This window comes from Myotis lucifugus, unplaced genomic scaffold (genome assembly GCF_000147115.1).
Source record: "Myotis lucifugus unplaced genomic scaffold, Myoluc2.0 scaffold_3, whole genome shotgun sequence".
NCBI lineage: Eukaryota > Metazoa > Chordata > Mammalia > Chiroptera > Vespertilionidae > Myotis > Myotis lucifugus.
Genome location: NW_005871051.1, coordinates 2,893,082 through 2,912,107, shown reverse-complemented (window position 1 = coordinate 2,912,107; position 19,026 = coordinate 2,893,082). Strand labels below are relative to the sequence as shown.

General features: G+C 43.6%; 1 protein-coding gene across 1 annotated transcript in view; it reads left to right on the top strand.

Moving 5' to 3' along the window:
* The window catches only part of DNAH7 (dynein axonemal heavy chain 7), a 147,145-nt gene that overhangs the window by 75,200 nt on the left and 52,919 nt on the right, over nucleotides 1–19,026 (top strand). Inside the window, 8 exon segments of the mRNA XM_006082723.3 lie at nucleotides 1,566–1,692; nucleotides 3,111–3,330; nucleotides 6,524–7,396; nucleotides 8,922–9,151; nucleotides 9,793–10,123; nucleotides 12,274–12,620; nucleotides 14,496–14,676; nucleotides 17,756–17,941. Of these exon segments, the coding sequence (XP_006082785.1) occupies nucleotides 1,566–1,692; nucleotides 3,111–3,330; nucleotides 6,524–7,396; nucleotides 8,922–9,151; nucleotides 9,793–10,123; nucleotides 12,274–12,620; nucleotides 14,496–14,676; nucleotides 17,756–17,941 (2,495 nt within the window).

The following is a 19,026-nucleotide window of genomic DNA, read 5'->3' as shown; positions in this document are numbered from 1 at the left end:
CACGTGCCCACTTTCCCGGCCGCTGCAGGGACTGGACAGGAAACCAGGCTGGGTCCGAGGCAGCTTCTCCTCCAGGAGCCCCTGTTCTGACAATACCCCCATTCCTGCGTGTTCTCCGGGAGGAAGGGTGGGAGGCGGAGCGGAGGACGGACCTCTCACCATTCCTTCTGGAACCCTGTCATCATCTTCCTAAACCTGCCAGGGAAATCGGTTCCTTAGGAGCCGCTTAATCCCTGGACATCCACAACCGCGTTGGTCTACCGACTAACACCTGACACATGTTCTTCACATCTTCAGAGGCAGCGCTGTGTGTACAATTCAGTGATAAAAATAAAACCTAGATTTACCATCCTAAACAAACATAAAACATGAACCGAGTTATTTTTATGCAAAATATATATTAGAGATATTATACACTTTAAAATTTAAAACCAAGATTTCATGACCGAATCCCTTCAAAACACAATTGCAATGTGTCATGTATTTAAAAATGATAATATCCATTTTGTAAAATGATGTGTTGCACTCTAAGTCAGTTATTGCAGCCTCATACTTGAAAATGTCATCATTATTTCATGAAAGTGAGACAATCCCCAAATTTTAAAAAAATGGGAGCAGCCAGGGAAGTAGCCACATACAGGAACCGTAGGGAGATTCACTAAGATTCGGGAAGAGAATCGGGCTGCCTGCCGAGGCTGTGCTGAATCTCAGGCGGGCGGGAAGGACCCTAAGTGTCAGGGCCAGCCTGACAGGTTGAGCCGGGCTGAGGTAGGGAGGCGGGAATTGAGAAAAGAAAGAAAGACAGGAAAGCGGGGTCGGGAGGACTCCAGCTCTCGAGGAACTGAACTGAAGTGAAGTTTATTAGCCACACAATCTTATTTATACACAACACACTGAATAGGAGGTCTGTCAAGAGGAATGTATTCTTTGTTCCTCTTAATCTCTAAGGGAGAGACACAGCCGAAGGACAAGTTCTCAGTACAGCATATCTCAGTAAATAGTTACAGACTTCTTGGTAAGCCATGAAAGGCTGTTCTCATTCTACAAAGGTTGCTCTCATTCTACTGATAATCGCCATCCAAACAAGTCTGGGAAAACTGTGTGGGTAAGGGTCCCAGCCCTGCTAGCCCCTTCAGGTGCAAGGACCTTGCCAGCTTACATCTGGCCCCCAACACCTAAGGCTCGGCCATTCAGAGTTTCTGTATATTAACATTGCATAACATCACCTCTGAATATCTTATTGTCATGAGGATGTTCACCGTTTACTGCTTGGGCTCTAAGACCTGGAGAAGGTGGCCGGTGGCTCTGTTGGTAACATAGATCTGACCCCAGATTTTGTGTAAGTAATTGAACTCATTCAGATAGTTCAACTAGATAACAAAATCTTGTGTTTGAGGGGGATACTTTTTTGAGGTCAAAGTTATCCAAACAACTGATTATTCTTAATTTCTCAGAGTGCCATACATTTGTCCATCTTTTGAGTTATTTGATACTCTAAGATATTAGAGAAAAATACATTGGTTTCTATTAGCAACATTGTTAAGATTTACCTTTTCGATATCTAGGTGGTGGGCGAAATCCGGTGACGCCTCGATTCATGCGGCATTTCAATGTTATAACGATCAATGAGTTTAGTGACAAATCCATGTATACAATCTTCTCTAGAATCTTGAACTGGCATTTAAAAACCTGGTGAGTAATTTACAGTGTGTTTGTTTTTTTTTCATGAAGGCGGCATAAAACATTTTGAAAATATACCAATATAAGTGGTGCTCCTTAAACTTTTCCACAAAAGCATCCTAGAGGGGGAAAAGATAATGGGTACCATTGCTCCCATCCCCCTCCTCCCCACTGTGCCCATCTCCAGGTTATGGGGACATCCCCAAAAGGAGCCAGAGTAGCTTTCTTTTTACGTGTGTGTGTGTGTGTGTGTGTGTGTGTGTGTGTGAAGCTTTGGATTTTAGCCTAAAAATCCATACAGCCCGGCCGGCATGGGTCAGTCATTGAGTGTCAGCCTATGAACCAGGAGGTCACAGTTTGATTCCCAGTCAGGGCACAAGCCCAGGTTTCTGGCTCGATCCCCAGTAGGGAGCGTGCAGGAGGTAGCCGATCCATGATTCTCTCTCATCATGCATGTTTCTCTCTCTCTCTCCCTCTCCCTTCCTCTCTGAAATCAATTAAAATATATAAAATAATAATAAATAAAGATAAAAATCCGTACAAATTTTGCATTCTGCGGTTTAATATGTTCATGTGGGAATATTCTGAATTTCCACCACTAGTGCGATTAGCGAGGGGAAGGCATGTCGGGTCTCCCTGTGACTGGGATGTTCTAGAACCGTGCATTCCCCAGGGTGTCCCTGTCCCAGCGGGCGTGCAGCGTGCTGCCTGTGCCCTGGGAAGGTGCTCCTCGCAGCTGCGCAGAGCCACGCCCGCCCCCTGAGCAACGCACGTCTGGGGTCCCTGGGGTCCAGTCTCTGGAAGTGCCGTTCCCTGCCCCCGCCAGGAGGATGGAGGACGGCAGCCGGGTCCTTGTCAAGGCAGAGGTTAAATACAGACAGTTTTTCCAAATGAATATTCTCCCCCATGTTCTTTCCACCCCAATCATGCCCTTTGCCCCCCTTTCTTATCCTATTTAACTCTCCATTTAACTTTCTTTTTACATCTTTTTTTTTCTTTATATACTTTTTCTTCCTTTCCTCTCTTTGAAAATACTGTTTCACCTGTGTTTTTTGTGGATTCTATCTGTAAGCAGTTGAGAATGCCAGGGAGTGAAAAGGGCAGAACTTACCTGCTCAGAGGATCCTGGACTTGAGCTGTATAACCTGGGCTCGGTGGTTGGCTATTATGTCCCCTTCCTGAAGTGATTTAAAGTCCGTTACATTGGTTCTGCTGCTCGTGGAGTTCCGTTGAACATACAAATACAGTAATGAATGGAAAGCAACTTTGAAAGAAGTAAAAATTGCATCATTATGATAAGAAATGGTAATTCTATAAGCTAAGCCAGTTGCTTTAGTCAGAATAAAAATTTTATTAGGCATGCAAAATGTTTATGTGTCAGAGTTCTCTATTTGCTGACTTTTTCCCCTTTTCACTTAATCCTTTTTAAGTTATAAATTTCCAGAGGATTTTCTAACTTTGACCGCCCAGATTGTCAACGGTACGATGATTCTGTACAAAGAGGCAATGAAGAACCTCTTGCCTACCCCGGCCAAGTCGCACTACCTGTTCAACCTGCGGGACTTCTCCCGTGTCATTCAGGGCATTTGTTTGTCCAGACCGGAAACCACGGCAACCAAAGAGGCCATTAAGCGTCTTTGGGTTCACGAGGTGAGTGTCCATGTTACCGAAATCTGGTCATGCAGAAAACAAAGATCTTCCTCGAGCCAACCTCTGAGCAAGAAGAAATGCTCCGCAGTTGATGCTGCTGAAATGCAATGCGCTGTCTGTTGTGACGCAGGTCAATCATCAAGATGATTTTTAAAATGTTTCACACTGATATATTTTATGCTATTTAAAAGGGGTTGTCTCTCCTTGCTAGGCATTCCTGTTGACCTAAGTGACTTAATCTTTGTTAGTTTGACTTCAAATAATTTTGAGGAGGAACACTTTTTGGCCTGTTTTTTTTTTTTTATAAGAAGAGAATGTATTTACTTACATTATTTACTCATGGTTTGACTAGCTGCCGAAAGAACTGGAAAGCAAACCAGTTTGAAGAGCATGGAAACCATATACTGTAATACTTACCTTCTCTTTGGGGAGAGGAATGTGGGTGAACATTTTCTTGTACACGTTTGTGCAGGGAGGGAAGAAGACACAGTGAAAGAGAGAGAGAATACAAAAAACAACACACCAAAAACCATAGTGCGATATTTTTAAAATAGGCAAAGGCTATGAGAATTTGGGGGGAAGAGTGCTTTTCCATTTTAATATGTAAATAATAGGGTTACTTTAATTTTAATGATGTCGTTAAAAAATCCGGAAAACTGGGATGCACTGCTATGTTAAAACGATGTGCTACAGAGACATAGATTTCAGAGGGGCTTTTAAAATTCTGTTTCTGTGGGCTTTCTAGTCTACAGGTTGAATTCCTAAATCCTCACACCTTCAACTTTATGCCCGAGTGAAGGTGCATTCCGCTCGGAAGTTCCGGCCACAGCAAGGTCCCTGTAGGTGACTCTTGGGGAACGTGTGACTGGCAGATTCTGGCTTCGCTCCACTGCAGACCACTTTGTACCTGAGTGGGGGCCACGCTCTGGGGCGGGGACACAGGCTGGAGTGTGGGAGGTCACCTGGGTAACATAAATAATGCTGCAAGGTGGGCAGGGAGCGAGACGAGAGGCGGATGTCGTTGACCTCCTGAAGGAGTGCATGGCCTGTGGCAGCACTTGGTCACGGCCACATGGTACTCTGGGAAGCATCTAGCACTCTCCCCCTCAGGCACTCGGCTCTTGATAGTCCTTCTTCCTAGAACATTCTGAGCCCCATTCTCCACAAGGCTTCCCCACTGACCTCCTCAGATATCCACTGACCGGGGAGGCTCGCCTTGGACCATCCCTCCCCCCCACTCTATAACTCCTTATCATCTTGCTTTGTTCTTCATACCTGAATGTCACCTGATACCATCTCTTTGTTTGCTTACTGATGGTCTATGCTGGAGTAGAGTTTTCTGAGAGCAGCAGCTTTATTTATTCACTGCTTTCCCCAGTGCCTGCGGGTGTTGGACAATCTTTGGGAAACACTGCATTAGGTTCTTACTAAGTTCCATCTAGATAACGACATGCTTGAGTCATGCTTAGGCACTGGCGTCTGATGAGTGCGGTGGGTTTAACTCAGCTTCCTCTTCCCCTGGGCCTGTTGTTCGAGGTCTCCGGTACCTCCATCCAAGGCGTGACTGTTGGCATGTGTTGGGAAACTATGTTGTTTCACAGAAAAGTAGCTGTTGAACTTGGAGTACTAGGAGGCTGCAATCATATCATTTGCACTATTATGTCATCCACTTGTCAATAGTGAAAAGGCTGAACTCATTATTCTTGAACACCATTAGGTTGACTGCAGGGCAGTCTGTAGTAGTTTTAATTCTCAAGTTTATGGTTTTCACACCTGTTGTCATTTTGTTTTTGCATCTGTGAGACTGACAAGGCTGGTATTACTACTTCAATTGTAGAGATGAAGAAGGTGGTGTAGACAGGCCGCAGTGACTTCCCCCAGATGTCAGGCATTTTGCTGACAAGAATCTGCATTGCTTATATCGTCTATGTATTTGTCTGCTAGTGCTGCTATAACAAAATACACTGAGTGTCTTAAACAACAAGTTGATTTTCTCATAGCTCTGGATTCCAGAAGTCCAAGATCAAGGTTCTGGCGAAGGGTTTCCTTTGACTTGCAGATAGCTGCCTTCTCACTGGGTCCTCACAGAGCCTTTCTCGGTGTGCCTGCGGGGAGAGAGAGTCCTGCTGTCTCTTCCCCTTCTTAGAGGGACACCAGTCCTATTGGAAGAGGGCCCCACCCCATGACCTCACTTAACCTTAATTACCACCGTAAAGGACTCCTCTCCAAATACAGTCACATTGAGGTAGAGCTTCAACATATGAAAACAGACTGTGGCCAAAGGACACGCACACCACTTTGAAGAAAGTTATTTCACGTAGCAAGCCTGGTTCACTATTTCTTACAGCCACATAGCATGTGCCTATAGCCAGAGCTTATTTTAGTAGATTGCCTTCTGCAATGACTTACAACAACAATAGTTTTAAAATGTCCCAAACAAGCTTGCTTTCCACAGAAGACATTTTCTCTTTTTCTAGAATATGTGCTTTTTTTAAAAAAATATATTTTATTGATTTTTTACAGAGAGGAAGGGAGAGAGACAGAGAGCCAGAAACATCGATGAGAGAGAAACACCGACCAGCTGCCTCCTGCACACCTCCTACTGGGGTTGTGCCCACAACCCAGGTACATGCCCTTGACTGGAATCGAACCTGGGACCCCTCAGTCCGCAGGCCGACGCTCTATCCACTGAGCCAAACCGGTCTCGGCTAGAACATGTGCTTTTTAAAAAATAATATCTATTGATTCTCCAATAATTTTCAAACTGCTATCTAGCTTGGAGAACGGAAGGCCATGGTACAGAAGTTGGAAAAGCCTCGATGCCAGTGTCCAGCTCTATCTCATCTGAGTGACCAGCAGAGGGAGTAGCTTCTAGTAGTTTTTCCTCTCTAGTCCTTCACACTCTTTCCCTGGTCTTCACAGCCTCTCTACCATCTGCTTCAGTCCCCCCCCCATTACCTTTACTTATTGAAAACTGCATGCAACTGTGTAGTATCTCATATATGTATGATCAAAACGAATATTTAAAATAAACATGATCATGAGTTAGTCTAATTGTTTAGATATGCTTTTAATCAATCCCATTCAAATTTCCTGAGAGTACTTTTTATGTTACTTGAGATTAGCACAGAAATAATAATAATAAAACAATAGAAGAGTCCGTTCCTAAAGCTGGTTTTTAATGATTATCCAGGTCCTTAGGGTGTATTATGATCGCCTCCTGGATAATGCAGACCGACATTGGCTTATCGAGTACATTCAAGAAATTTTGACAAGTCATATGTATGAAAATTTTCATGAGCTTTTTCAACATCTGGATTTCAATGGTGATGGAATAGTGGAAGAAGATGACTTACGCAGCTTAATGTTTTGTGATTTCCATGATCCCAAGAAGGAGGACACCAACTACAGAGAGGTTGAAAATGTGGACAATCTCCGGATGATCGTGGAAACCCACCTTGAGGAATATAACAACATGAGCAAGAAGACCATGAGCCTTGTCTTGTTCCGATTTGCCATCGAGCACATCAGCCGCATCTCCAGGATCCTGAAGCAGCCTCGGAGCCATGCTCTTCTGGTTGGCGTGGGAGGCAGCGGGAGGCAGTCTGTCACCAGGTTAGCTACCCACATGGCTGATTATTCCATCTTCCAGGTCGAAATCACGAAGGGCTACGGTAACACCGAGTGGCACGAGGATCTAAAAGTGATCTTGAGGAAATGCGCTGAGGGCGAGATGCAGGGGGTCTTCCTGTTTACAGACACTCAGATTAAAAGGGAGTCGTTTCTAGAAGATGTCAACAACCTGCTCAATGCGGGGGAAGTGCCGAATCTCTTTCCATTAGACGAGAAGCAAGAGATATGCGAAAAGATGCGCCAGCTCGATCGCCAACGGGATAAAACCAAACAGACCGATGGAAGCCCCATCGCTCTGTTCAACATGTTCATCGATCGCTGCCGCAACCAGCTGCACGTCGTCCTGGCCATGAGCCCCATTGGGGATGCCTTTCGGATTCGTCTGAGAAAGTTCCCGGCTCTTGTTAACTGCTGTACCATTGACTGGTTTCAGGTATTGCCATGTACATTTTTGATAGATTTCTAGAAATGTTGATTCTCTGTCATGACTTCTATTGTAGATCAATAATACTATCTGATTTTATGAAATTACTAGAGGCCCAGTGCACAAAATTCCTGCAAGATTGGGCCTAAACTGGCAGTCGGGCATCCCTCTCGCAATCTGGGACTGCTAGCTCCTAACCTCTCACCTGCCTGCCTGCCTGATGACTCCTAACCACTCTGCCTGCCTGCCTGATCACCCCTAACTGCTCACCTGCCTGCCTGATCGCCCCTAACCACTCTGCCTGCCTGCCTGATCACCCCTAACTGCTCACCTGCCTGCCTGATCGCCCCTAACCACTCTGCCTGCCTGCCTGATCACCCCTAACTGCTCACCTGCCTGCCTGATCGCCCCTAACCACTCTGCCTGCCTGCCTGATCACCCCTAACTGCTCACCTGCCTGCCTGATCGCCCCTAACCACCTCTGCCTTGGCCCCCACCATGGCAGCTTCGTCTAGAAGGACGTCCGGAATGCCATCCAGAAGGTTGTTCGGCCGTCCAGTCTAATTAGCATATTATGTTTTTATTATTATAGATAACTCAAGAAATCATCATAATAGAAAATCATTTTATTGCTAGAGTATGCAGTCATTAACCTCAATATACCTTAGAAAGTCTTAGGATAAATTTGTGTCTCAGTCAGTGTCCTGTCAGGGAAAGACAGGGCACATTGGAAGGCGTCACTGGGGAAAGTTGAATGAAAAGACTCTTCATGGAGGTGTCGGCAGGGTGAAAGGAAATGAGAGGGATGGTAGAGTGACCAGCAGTGGTGGGCCAGCGCAGGAAGCGGGTACTTACAGCTGGATATAAAAGGGAGGGAAGAGTGTTACTGGAGTTTGGAGCTGTGGAAGCAGGACTGCCTGACAGGTGCAGGAACCCAAAGCCTAGAGCTCAGCTCCTGCTGGCGAGGAATAGAGGTGGAAATACCCCTACCTCTCTTTTTCCACCCTCAAGGAGGGTTCCTGCATTTTGGCTTGAGTAACTGGGTGGATGGGGTGATGTTTACTAAATTGGAGAAGATGGCAACTGTTCTGGGGGAGACAGGAACCATGCCATGGGCTTGTTGAGTGTGAGATACCTATAAGAGAAACGAAGGAGGTCGCTGTCCATATGATTCTGGGGTTTAGTTACCTCAGAGAGCTACTGGGAGGATTAAACGAGGCAATTCCAGCAGAACGGCACAGAAAGAGACATCCTGTGAGTTTCGCTCCTTTCCTCTTCCTCGCTCCTGCGGTGTTAGGAGCAATTCCTCTGAGCCCCGAACAAGCCATAGAGCTAGTGTTCCAGGCACTCCTGCTCGCTCCCTGCCCTGAGCATGCGAGTCCTGGGGGAGTCCTCATGAACACATCTCCCCCACGCATCCCCACCCTCATCCTCCCCCCTCCACTCCGAACACCCCTGAGCTCTAAAGGACCACAGTAGCACAGACCCAGAGAGTAACTTGGACCCAGCGCTGAAGCATTTCTATTACATTTAGTCGTGGCCTGAGGATGCACTCCAGGCAGTGGCCTCACGCTTTTTGGAAGAAATTGAGATGTCAGAGGAGATACGGGACGGCTGCATCGACATGTGTAAAAGCTTCCACACGTCCACTATAGAGTTGTCCACATCCTTCCATGTCGAGCTTCAAAGATACAATTATGTGACTCCAACCTCTTATCTGGAATTAATCTCCACCTTCAAACTGTTGTTGGAAAATAAAAGAAGGTAAAAATGAATTTTTATATTTTTAAGTAAGCTACAGCAGTTTTAAATTATTTGTGTCTACCAAAACGGCATTGCTGTGATGTAATAGAGATTTACTTCACATCTATAGTGAGTTTTGTTAAGTCATTAAATGACTACTCCGCAAACATTGTTTAAGGTAAGGAGTGGGTCTTACTCTTTTGTACAGATGCATTGCCTAACATAGCTAACTACTGCTCAGTTACACACTTTATATTACGATCACTTTTTTATTGGAGAAATTTGACATGTAACCTTGTGTAAGTTTGAACTGGTTACTCTGATACATTTAATATTGTAATATGACTGCCGTTGGACCACTATTTATCACATTACATAATTATCGTACCATGTTATTAGCGATATTCATTTTGCTTTGCATTAGAGCTCTAAGGATTTTGACTGTTCCTTATAATTTTGTACCTTTAAACACCATCCCTCTTATCACCCACACCCAGTCCCCTGGTAACCACCCTTAGACTCTCTGTGTTTTGGTGGAAATTTTCCCGGTCACTCCTCTAGCCATGCTCTGAACAAGCCCCGGGAGCCCAGGACACTGAATCTCCTTCCTTGTAGGAGGGCCCGGAGCCTGACGACTAAGCGTGGTGTGTGTTTGCTTTCAGCGAAGTGATGAAGATGAAGAAGAGGTACGAGGTGGGTCTGGAGAAACTGGATTCCGCGGCATCGCAAGTCGCCTCCATGCAGCTGGAGCTGGAGGCGCTCCACCCTCAGCTAAAGGTTGCCAGCAAAGCGGTGGACGAAATGATGCTGATGATCGAGAGGGAATCGTTCGAAGTGGCCAAAACGGAAAAAATAGTGAAAGCTGATGAGATCGTGGCAAACGAGCAGGCTATGGCCGCCAAAGCCATCAAAGACGAATGTGACGCCGACCTGGCGGGGGCCTTGCCCATCCTCGAGTCGGCGCTCGCGGCCCTGGACACCCTGACCGCGCAGGTAAGAGGCCGCGCGGGCGGGAGGTGTCCTCAGAGCTCAGGGAGGCCCTTCGCGTTGTGTGCCGCAGCCTGTCCCCACCGTTCATGCCGTCCAAGTCGCTGTCAAGGTGGCCAAGGGTTCCCTAATCACCCGAAGAAAAAGAAATACACAGGCGTGACTAAGACGATCTTGAAAAAGCAGAAACCTCCCCAATGTCACACCTGCCACAGGACACCTGTCACCTTAAGAACTTTGCAAAACAGCCGCAGTCATCGACAGGGGCATAAGACCAAGTGTACGTTTTGAGCCAGAGAGCCTGTCTCATATGTGGGCACGTTTGTAATTGGGGTGCACCCTGCAGCAGGTGTGAGAAAGTACGGACGTGCCTCAGTGTCTGGGGGGCCTGGTTCCAGGACCCCCTTCTGATACTCAAATCTGCAGGTTCAAGTTCCTGTTATAAAATAGCGCAGTATCTGCATATAACCTACGCGCATCCTCCTGCACACGTTGAATCATCTCTAGATTACTTCATTATCAAAGACAAAGTAAAGTCTATGTAAGTAGTTCATATGGTATTGTTTAGGAAACGGTAACAACAATCCTCGGTTGGTTGAATCTGCGAATGTGGAATCCGTGGCCATGGAGGGCCGACTGTGTTGTGTCAGTGTTTGCCAGTGGTTATTGTGTGTGTGTGATATGTACAATAATTTGGCTTATATTTTTAGTAGGGTGTCTTAGATTTGATGAAATGTGGCATTAAATAATAAAAATTAAGATATGGAAGGGGAACATTTCAATTAAGAAAGATAAAGATTAATTTTTAAAAAATAAGTAGTGTGAGGGAATATTGGCTAAACTGTTGGGTGGGGTAAGTGGGAGAGTGTTAGAGATTTTATTTATACCTTACTCAAAAACATATCTCAGACTGATGGAAATTTAAATGTAAATAGTTACATTACTATAAAATAGTAGAAAATGTAAGTCATATTTGTGAACTCTAAATGGACTAGGACCTACTATTTCTTGAGTGTGAGAGAATTCAGAATAAAACTAAGCAATATTGTTTGTGATATATAGAATCTGGAGATCTTGTATTTTTTACAATTAGTACAGTTTTTATAAAAGTTATAAATTTTAGTACCTAAAAACCAATGCATCTTGTTTGATATAAACACTATGGACAGAAGTTTAGAAACACTGGGGGAAATATTTGAATTATTTGACAAACAAAAGATTAATGTCTACATAAATAGCTCTTACAGATAAGTAGCTCTAAGATCAGATAGTAAAATGATATAAAGAAGTAATTCACAAAAGAGGAAATACAAATAGTCACTAAACATATGACAATCTATCTTACCTCACATGTATTTAAAGAAACACAGATTAAAGTAAGATTTCTTTTGCCTATCAGAATGCCTACAAATGTTGCTAAGGGTGTAGGTAGTAAAACAGGCACCCTTACACTTTCTGGAGAGCAGTTTGTCAATATGTGTTAAAAGCTTTAAAAATAAAGAACATACAGTCATTTATTCAATAGGGTGATCTTAATAGTAAAAAAGCTTTGATAGGGTGTAAGGATTGTGATTCATGTCTATACATTGGAAAGTTGTGCAACCATTAGAATGATGATGGAAATGTTTACCAGCATGAAAGATTGTTCACCACATATTGTTATTGAAATCGTTCTTAACACAGCATGCGTGTTATGTAGACCATGATCCCATTGGTTAAAAGACACTGGTTTGTGGCATGTACACATGCACAGAAAATGATATGGAAGAATGCAAACAAAAATGTTTGCAGTAGTTAACTATATACGATGATTATAGATCTTCATACTCATAATTTTTGTATTTTTCTAACATTTGCATTTTTATAGTCTTTAAGAAGCTACAAGACTCTTACTTTGTGACAGCCAAATCTCTCTTTGGTGTGTTTTGGAAGTAGACTTTATGTCAAGTAATCTTACATAGGCATCTTCCCATCATTATTTGTAGTTTTTAACTTTGGGGGGACACAGATTTCTCCATGCTTCTTGACAATACTTCTAGTCACAGTCACCTGAACAATGAGATTCTAGAGCCTACAGCTTGGCTTGAGAATAAAAACCAATGACAAATAATCCACACACAAGCTGTTTTTAAATAATTGGCGTGTTTCACTTCCAGGACATTACAGTGGTCAAGTCCATGAAGAGTCCGCCTGCTGGGGTCAAGCTCGTTATGGAGGCCATCTGCATCCTGAAAGGCATCAAATCCGACAAGATCCCCGACCCCACGGGTTCTGGGAAGAAGATAGAGGATTTCTGGGGTCCAGCTAAGAGACTCCTCGGTGACATTCGATTCCTACAGTCCCTTCATGAATATGACAAAGACAACATTCCTCCGGCCTACATGAACATCATCAGGAAAAATTACATTCCAAATCCGGACTTTGTCCCAGAAAAGATCAGAAATGCATCCACGGCGGCCGAGGGCCTGTGCAAGTGGGTCATCGCCATGGATTCGTACGACAAGTGAGTGCCGACAGCGGCCTGGTACGCTCTTCTCCAATGTGGCCACTTAGACAGGATCAGACTTAGACGCTACAGAGCTGAGAGGAACCTCAGGAAACCGCGGCTAATTCCTGCTCTGTGCTTGCATATTGGTGGAGGCGAGCTTCCAGCAATTAAATAGAGTGCTGCAATGCTCCCCGAACGTTCTCCACTAAGGAGCCCTCTATACTCTTAACAATTATTAGCGACCCAAAAGCTTTTGTTTATTATCTACCAGCTAGAAATTAAAACTGAGAAACTTTTAAATACATTTAAGAGGTTTTTTTTTAAGTTCAAATATTTATTTTTTTAAATATATTTTTTATTGATTCCAGAGAGGAAGAAAGAGGAAGAGAGAGAAACATCAATGATGAGAGAGAATCATTGATTTGCTGCCTCCTGCACGCCCCCTACTGGGGATTAAGCCTGCAACCGGGCATGTGCCCTGACCAGGAATCAAACCTGGGACCCTTCAGTCCGCAGATTGATGCTCTATCCATTGAGCCAAACCAGCTAGGGCAAGAGCTCATTTTTTAAAAGAGCAATGAAAACATTACATGTTGTATTTCCCTACCAAAAAAAAAAAAAAAGAAAACATTACATGTTAACACAAATTATTTTTTTAAATCCACATTTTCCAAAAGAAAATTATGAGAAGAGTGCTGGTGTTTTACATTCCAGCAAATCTCTTTAATATGTGCTCTAGTAGGAGATGGCTGGACTCTCGAATCTGCTTCTTCTGTCTGCTGTATATATTGTTTTGACTGAAGCATGTGAAGAAATTCCTTACGCAGATGCTCCAGTGGACAAGGGCGGACCTCAGGGCCCCTGTGAAGGGAGGGGCCTGGGCCACACTGGTAACCACTGGTGTAACATATGCACATTCTTTATGAGACAAGGAGCCTTTTTAATGATTGTGTGAGACTGTGCATAGCATGTACAGAATAAAAACCATTGGTTATTTCTTCAAAAAGCAACTTTTACAGGATCTTTCATATACACACAATTAGAATCTTGTACATATATTATGTTCAATGATAAATTTTAATGTAATGTTTTATCATTTGTTTAGAAAGATAGCATGACTGACTCCATTTCCAGATAAAGAAAATAATTTAGATCCATTCTTTTTTCCTACATTGTCCCTTTTATTACCAACTTACATGTTCATAAGAAAATTGGGTTTTACCTAAGGGTATATTCTGAAATTTTTAAAAGAAGTAAAATGACACAGATAGAATACTTCACTTTCTCCTCATCAGAATTTAGCGACTTTCCCCAAACTCTGTAATATTTTACATGAATGTGCTATTCTCCTTTTGCAAAATCACCAAAAAAACCCCCACACTGGTAACAACCAAATATTATTGTTTTGGGTAAAAAACAATTACTTGTTTGAAAGCGTTATGCCTATTGAGTATTAATCGTCACGTTTGATGTTCTGGGATCAGGCTTGACTGATTCTTGGGTGAAACAGAGAGTAAGGAGATCAGTCTAGGTCAGTGATGGCGAACCTATGACACGCGTGTCAGAGGTGACACACGAACTCATTTTTTTTGGTTGATTTTTCTTTGTCAAATGGCATTTAAATATATAAAATAAATATCAAAAATATAAGTCTTTGTTTTACTGTGGTTGCAAATATCAAAAAGTTTCTATATGTGACACGGCACCAGAGTTAAGTTAGGGTTCTTCAAAATGCTGACACGCTGAGCTCAAAAGGTTCGCCATCACTGGTCTAGGTTGTATATGAAGATGGGTTTTGAGTTAGAGGAAGGATATTAGGCAAGCAAATTCAGTGGTAGTGCCCTGAAATATTAAGTGTATATTTCATTTTCCAATTTCACTTTCTTGCAGAGTGGCAAAAATAGTCGCTCCCAAAAAGATCAAGCTGGCTGCAGCGGAGGGGGAGCTCAAAGTCGCCATGGACGGCCTCCGGAAGAAGCAGGCCGCCCTGCACGAGGTGCAGGACAAGCTGGCCAAGCTGCAGGACAAGCTGGAGCAGAACAAAGAAAAGAAGGCTGACCTGGAGAACCAGGTACAGGATGGTGCAGGCAAATGCGGGCAAACTGTCCACTATTGTAAGTGAAAACGATGTTCATGTTAGCACCTCCCACAGCAATCCTCTTGTTTTGGTCAGGAGTTGGTGACCTGTGGGCCCCGGGCCAAATTCTTCATCGCCCATTTTTACGGTCCACACGCTAGTAATCATTGTTGAATGATTACATATTAAATGGTTATATAACACCTACACGATATCCTCGATTTTACCTCTTGAGCCCCAGAGCCTAAAATATGTACCTTCCCTTGGCCCTTTCCTTCTCCAAAAGAAAAAAAAATTGCCAATATCATCTCTGCCTTGTATTATTAAAATATCGAGCTAGATTATTTAAATTATTCTTTATTTTATATAGAGGTGAGGAAATGGAGAGCCAAAATGTTCATTGCCTTAGATTGTATAAGAGTTCATGGCAAAGCTGAGATTAGAACTCAACCCCCAGCACCATGCTGTGGCCACTGAAAATGTCTTTAAGACTAAAAGCATTGCTCTAACTCAGCGGTCGCCAACCGGTGGCCCGTGGACCACTGGTGGTCCATGAGGTCCGAAAGGTTGGCGACTGCTGCTCTAACTCATATAGCGATACTGTTTGCAAAAACTAACTGCTAAAGTCTGAGCATGTTCCAGAAAAGAAGTCAAAATACTTTGTGCCAGTCAAACTGTGTTGGGTGCTTCTTATATGGAAGGCACTGTTGTATGTACTACCTCATTTATTCCCTCAATAAATGAGGGAGGTAATCTCTTTGTACCTTTTTGTAGAAACTAAAGCACAGAAAAGTTGAGCACCTTGTCCATGGTTAACCCAGATTCTAAGCATTAAGGCTAAGATCAGAACCCAGGCAATCTGACCCTAATAGCTATGCTCAGTCCCATGGTACCAGACTGCTCCCTCCTGTAGGATATGTGCACATAGTCTATATTTGTGCAAATTTGTGGCTGATATTTAGAAATGCGACCTGTTATTGAGCATCAGTTTTAGTTTAAATAATATAACTGACAGTATGTTGTTGCTCTAAATATGTTTCAACTCTGCTGTATGTTTGACATTTTTATTTTTCAAAGTAAAATGTTAAAAATTATGGTGCTGTAAAATGAATATATGCATATGTCTACTAAAAATCTGCTCTTGGAGGAGAAATTTTAGCTAAAATATTTTTTACTTACTTCTTTCTTCTGACAACTTTATTATAGTCCAAGGCCTGATTACCACTTCAAGATCATTGAGAGAATAATGGATGAAGAAAGGCAGAAACTATTAGAAAAGGGAAAATTAAAACAGAAACGGTTTAAATTTAGCAAGTATAAAAAATATTACCAATTAGATACCTTTTGCTTTTTTGAACCTATCTTTAGATAAATTGATAGAGTATTTTGTATCTTTTAATCTAAAAGCAATTATCCTATATAATAAAAAGCGAATATGCAAATCGACCGAATGGCAGAACAACTGGTCTCTATGATGCGCACTGACCACCAGGGGGCAGATGCTCAATACAGGAGCTTCCCCTTGGTGATCAGTGAGCTCCCACAGTGGGAGAACCCCTCAGCCAGAAGCCCTGAGCAGGGCGCACGGCTGGCAAGTGCAGTGCTAAGGATGTCTGACTGACAGCTTAGGCCTGCTCCTAAGCCATCAGTTGGACATCCCCCAAGGGCTCCTGGACTGCAAGAGGGCGCAGGCTGGGCTGAGGGACCCCCTGAGTGCACGGATTTCGTGTACTGGGCCTCTAGTTGAACCATATCCTCCTGGTTATAAAACCATTGAACCACACCGGACTGGCTATTTACTTCCCCTTTTCATGTGAATTATTTAATTTTAAACCTTGAGGTAAACTTTACTTAATTTTGTCTTCTCCCAAAAATAATGATGCTAAATCACTTTATTTTTTAAAAAGTATTTTTATTGTTTTCAGAGAGGAAGAGAGAGGGAGAGAGAGATAGAAACATCAATGATGAGAGAGAATCATTAATTGGCTGCCTCCTGCAGACCCCCCCACTGGAGATTGAGCCCACAACCTGGGACATGTGTCTTTGCTGGAATCAAACCCAGGACCCTTCAGTCCACAGGCCAACGCTTTATCCACTGAGCCAAACTGGCTAGGGCTAAAATAAATCAAAATAATTCAGATATTCTACTGGAATATTGCTATTGCATGGTTTGAATTGGTTTCCCCCCAAGTTTGCTACCTTCATAACTGCCCTTTTTATTTGCTAATCACATGGCTTAATTATGTGTAATCAAATGTGGTGACCAGTCCTTTGCACAGAGCACGCTCTCGGCTGGTGTCGACGCCCCCAGGTAAGGTTATCTGCAGGTGTCTGAGTAGGTTGATACATTTAACAACTTGAAAATCATGCTTTGTACGTAAGCATAAGTTATTAAAACTTTTAAACATTTAACCCTTAAAGTTATAAAATCAACCATAAGTTAAATGAGTGGTAAATGTTCAGAGAATACTAAAATAAAATGCATTTAGATGATTGAAACGAAGGGGGAACATCTATATTTGCAAGAGAATGTTCTTCATTACTTACCTTTTAGTTTCTCATACTATAGGTCATTTCCTTAAATAAAACTATCTCTGCTTTCCATGACAAATACCATTATGAATTTCATAAATTGTATTCATAGACATACTTCTATTATGGAAAAATCATCAAAGGTTCTGAACTTCCCAGTGTTCACAATGAGATAGCTCACATGTTTGCTTTAGAGCAGTGGTTCTCAACCTGTGGGTCGCGACCCCTTTGGCGGTCGAACGACCCTTTCACAGGGGTCGCCTAAGACCATCCTGCATATCAGATATTTACATTACGATTCATAACAGTAGCAACATTACAGTTATGAAGTAGCAACGAAAATAATTTTATGGTTGGGTCACAACATGAGGAACTGTATTTAAAGGGCCAGAAGTTTGAGAACCACTGCTTTAGAGAGTTAAAAATTCCAGTGGGAAATTTGTAATGAAAAAGTAATAATTTCTCTCTGAGGGTAAAATCTTGCAGGATTTTATAACTCATTCGACTGTGGCTGCTGACACAATTCACTCTTGCCTTTTAGGTTGACTTGTGCAGCAAGAAGCTGGAACGCGCTGAGCAGCTGATTGGCGGCCTCGGGGGCGAGAAAACCCGCTGGAGCCAATCGGCCCTGGAGCTGGGGCTGCTGTACATCAACCTGACGGGCGACATCCTCATCTCCTCGGGGGTCGTGGCCTACCTGGGCGCCTTCACCTCCAACTACCGCCAGGTAAGGGGTGGGGAGATCAGTGACTGCCAAGGTCTTCCTGCCCCTCCCAGGACAGCGACATTAACCTGAGGGATGTTTGTTTATTTGTGTGTTTTGCTAAGTGTGAGAAGAAAGTGTCCCTCCATCTTGTTTCAAAGGATTAGAGACCTTTTTTACAGCAGCATAGTATTCCATGGTGTAGATGTACCACAGCTTTTTTATCCACTCATCTGCTGATGGGCACTCGGGCTGTTTCCAGATCTTAGCTATTGTTAATTGTGCTGCTGTGAACACAGGGGTGCATACATGCTTTCTGATTGGTGTTTTGGGTTTCTTAGGATATATTCCCAGAAGTGGGATCACTGGGTCACATGGCAGTTCCATGTTTAATTTTTTTTAGGAAACTCCACACTGTTTTCCATAGTGGTCTTACCATCGGCATTCCCACCAGCAGTGTACAAGGTTCTGTTTAAGTCACGAAACCATAAAAATCCTAGAAGCACAGGCAGCAAAATATCAGACATCTCACGTAGCAGCAGAATTGTCACTGGTACAATGCCTAGGGCAAGAGAAATAAGCAAATGGGCTGCATCAAAATAAAAAGCTTCTGCACAGCAAAAGATGCCAGCATCAAAACGAAAAGGAGCCCACTGCATGGGAGAACATATTTGCCAATGAAACATCTGATAAGGGTTTAATATCCCAAATATATAAAGAACTCATCCAACTCAACAAAAGAAAGACAAACAATCCAATTAAAAAACGCCCGACCCCAGCCCCCAGGCGCCGGAGGGGGAGCCACCTGTGCCCACCGAGGTCACCCACCCGCTGCGGCTGCAGCCCCAGCCAAAGGCGAAGCCGGGAGAGCCCCCGGGGAGCTGGAGAAGAAGCCAAGGGCTGCCCGGGATCTCCGACACCACGGGGACCTGAGGAAGCTGGCGGCTGTGACGGAGTGCATGAGGCAGTGGGAGGCCCGCCAGCTGCAGAGCATCGAGGAGGCCACGCAGCACGACCTCACGGTGCAGGATGAGTGACCTGCCCCTGCCGACTCCTGTCCACCTGTCCACCGTCCTCTCCTCTGTCCGTCCCTGCACCCGGCAGCCCGT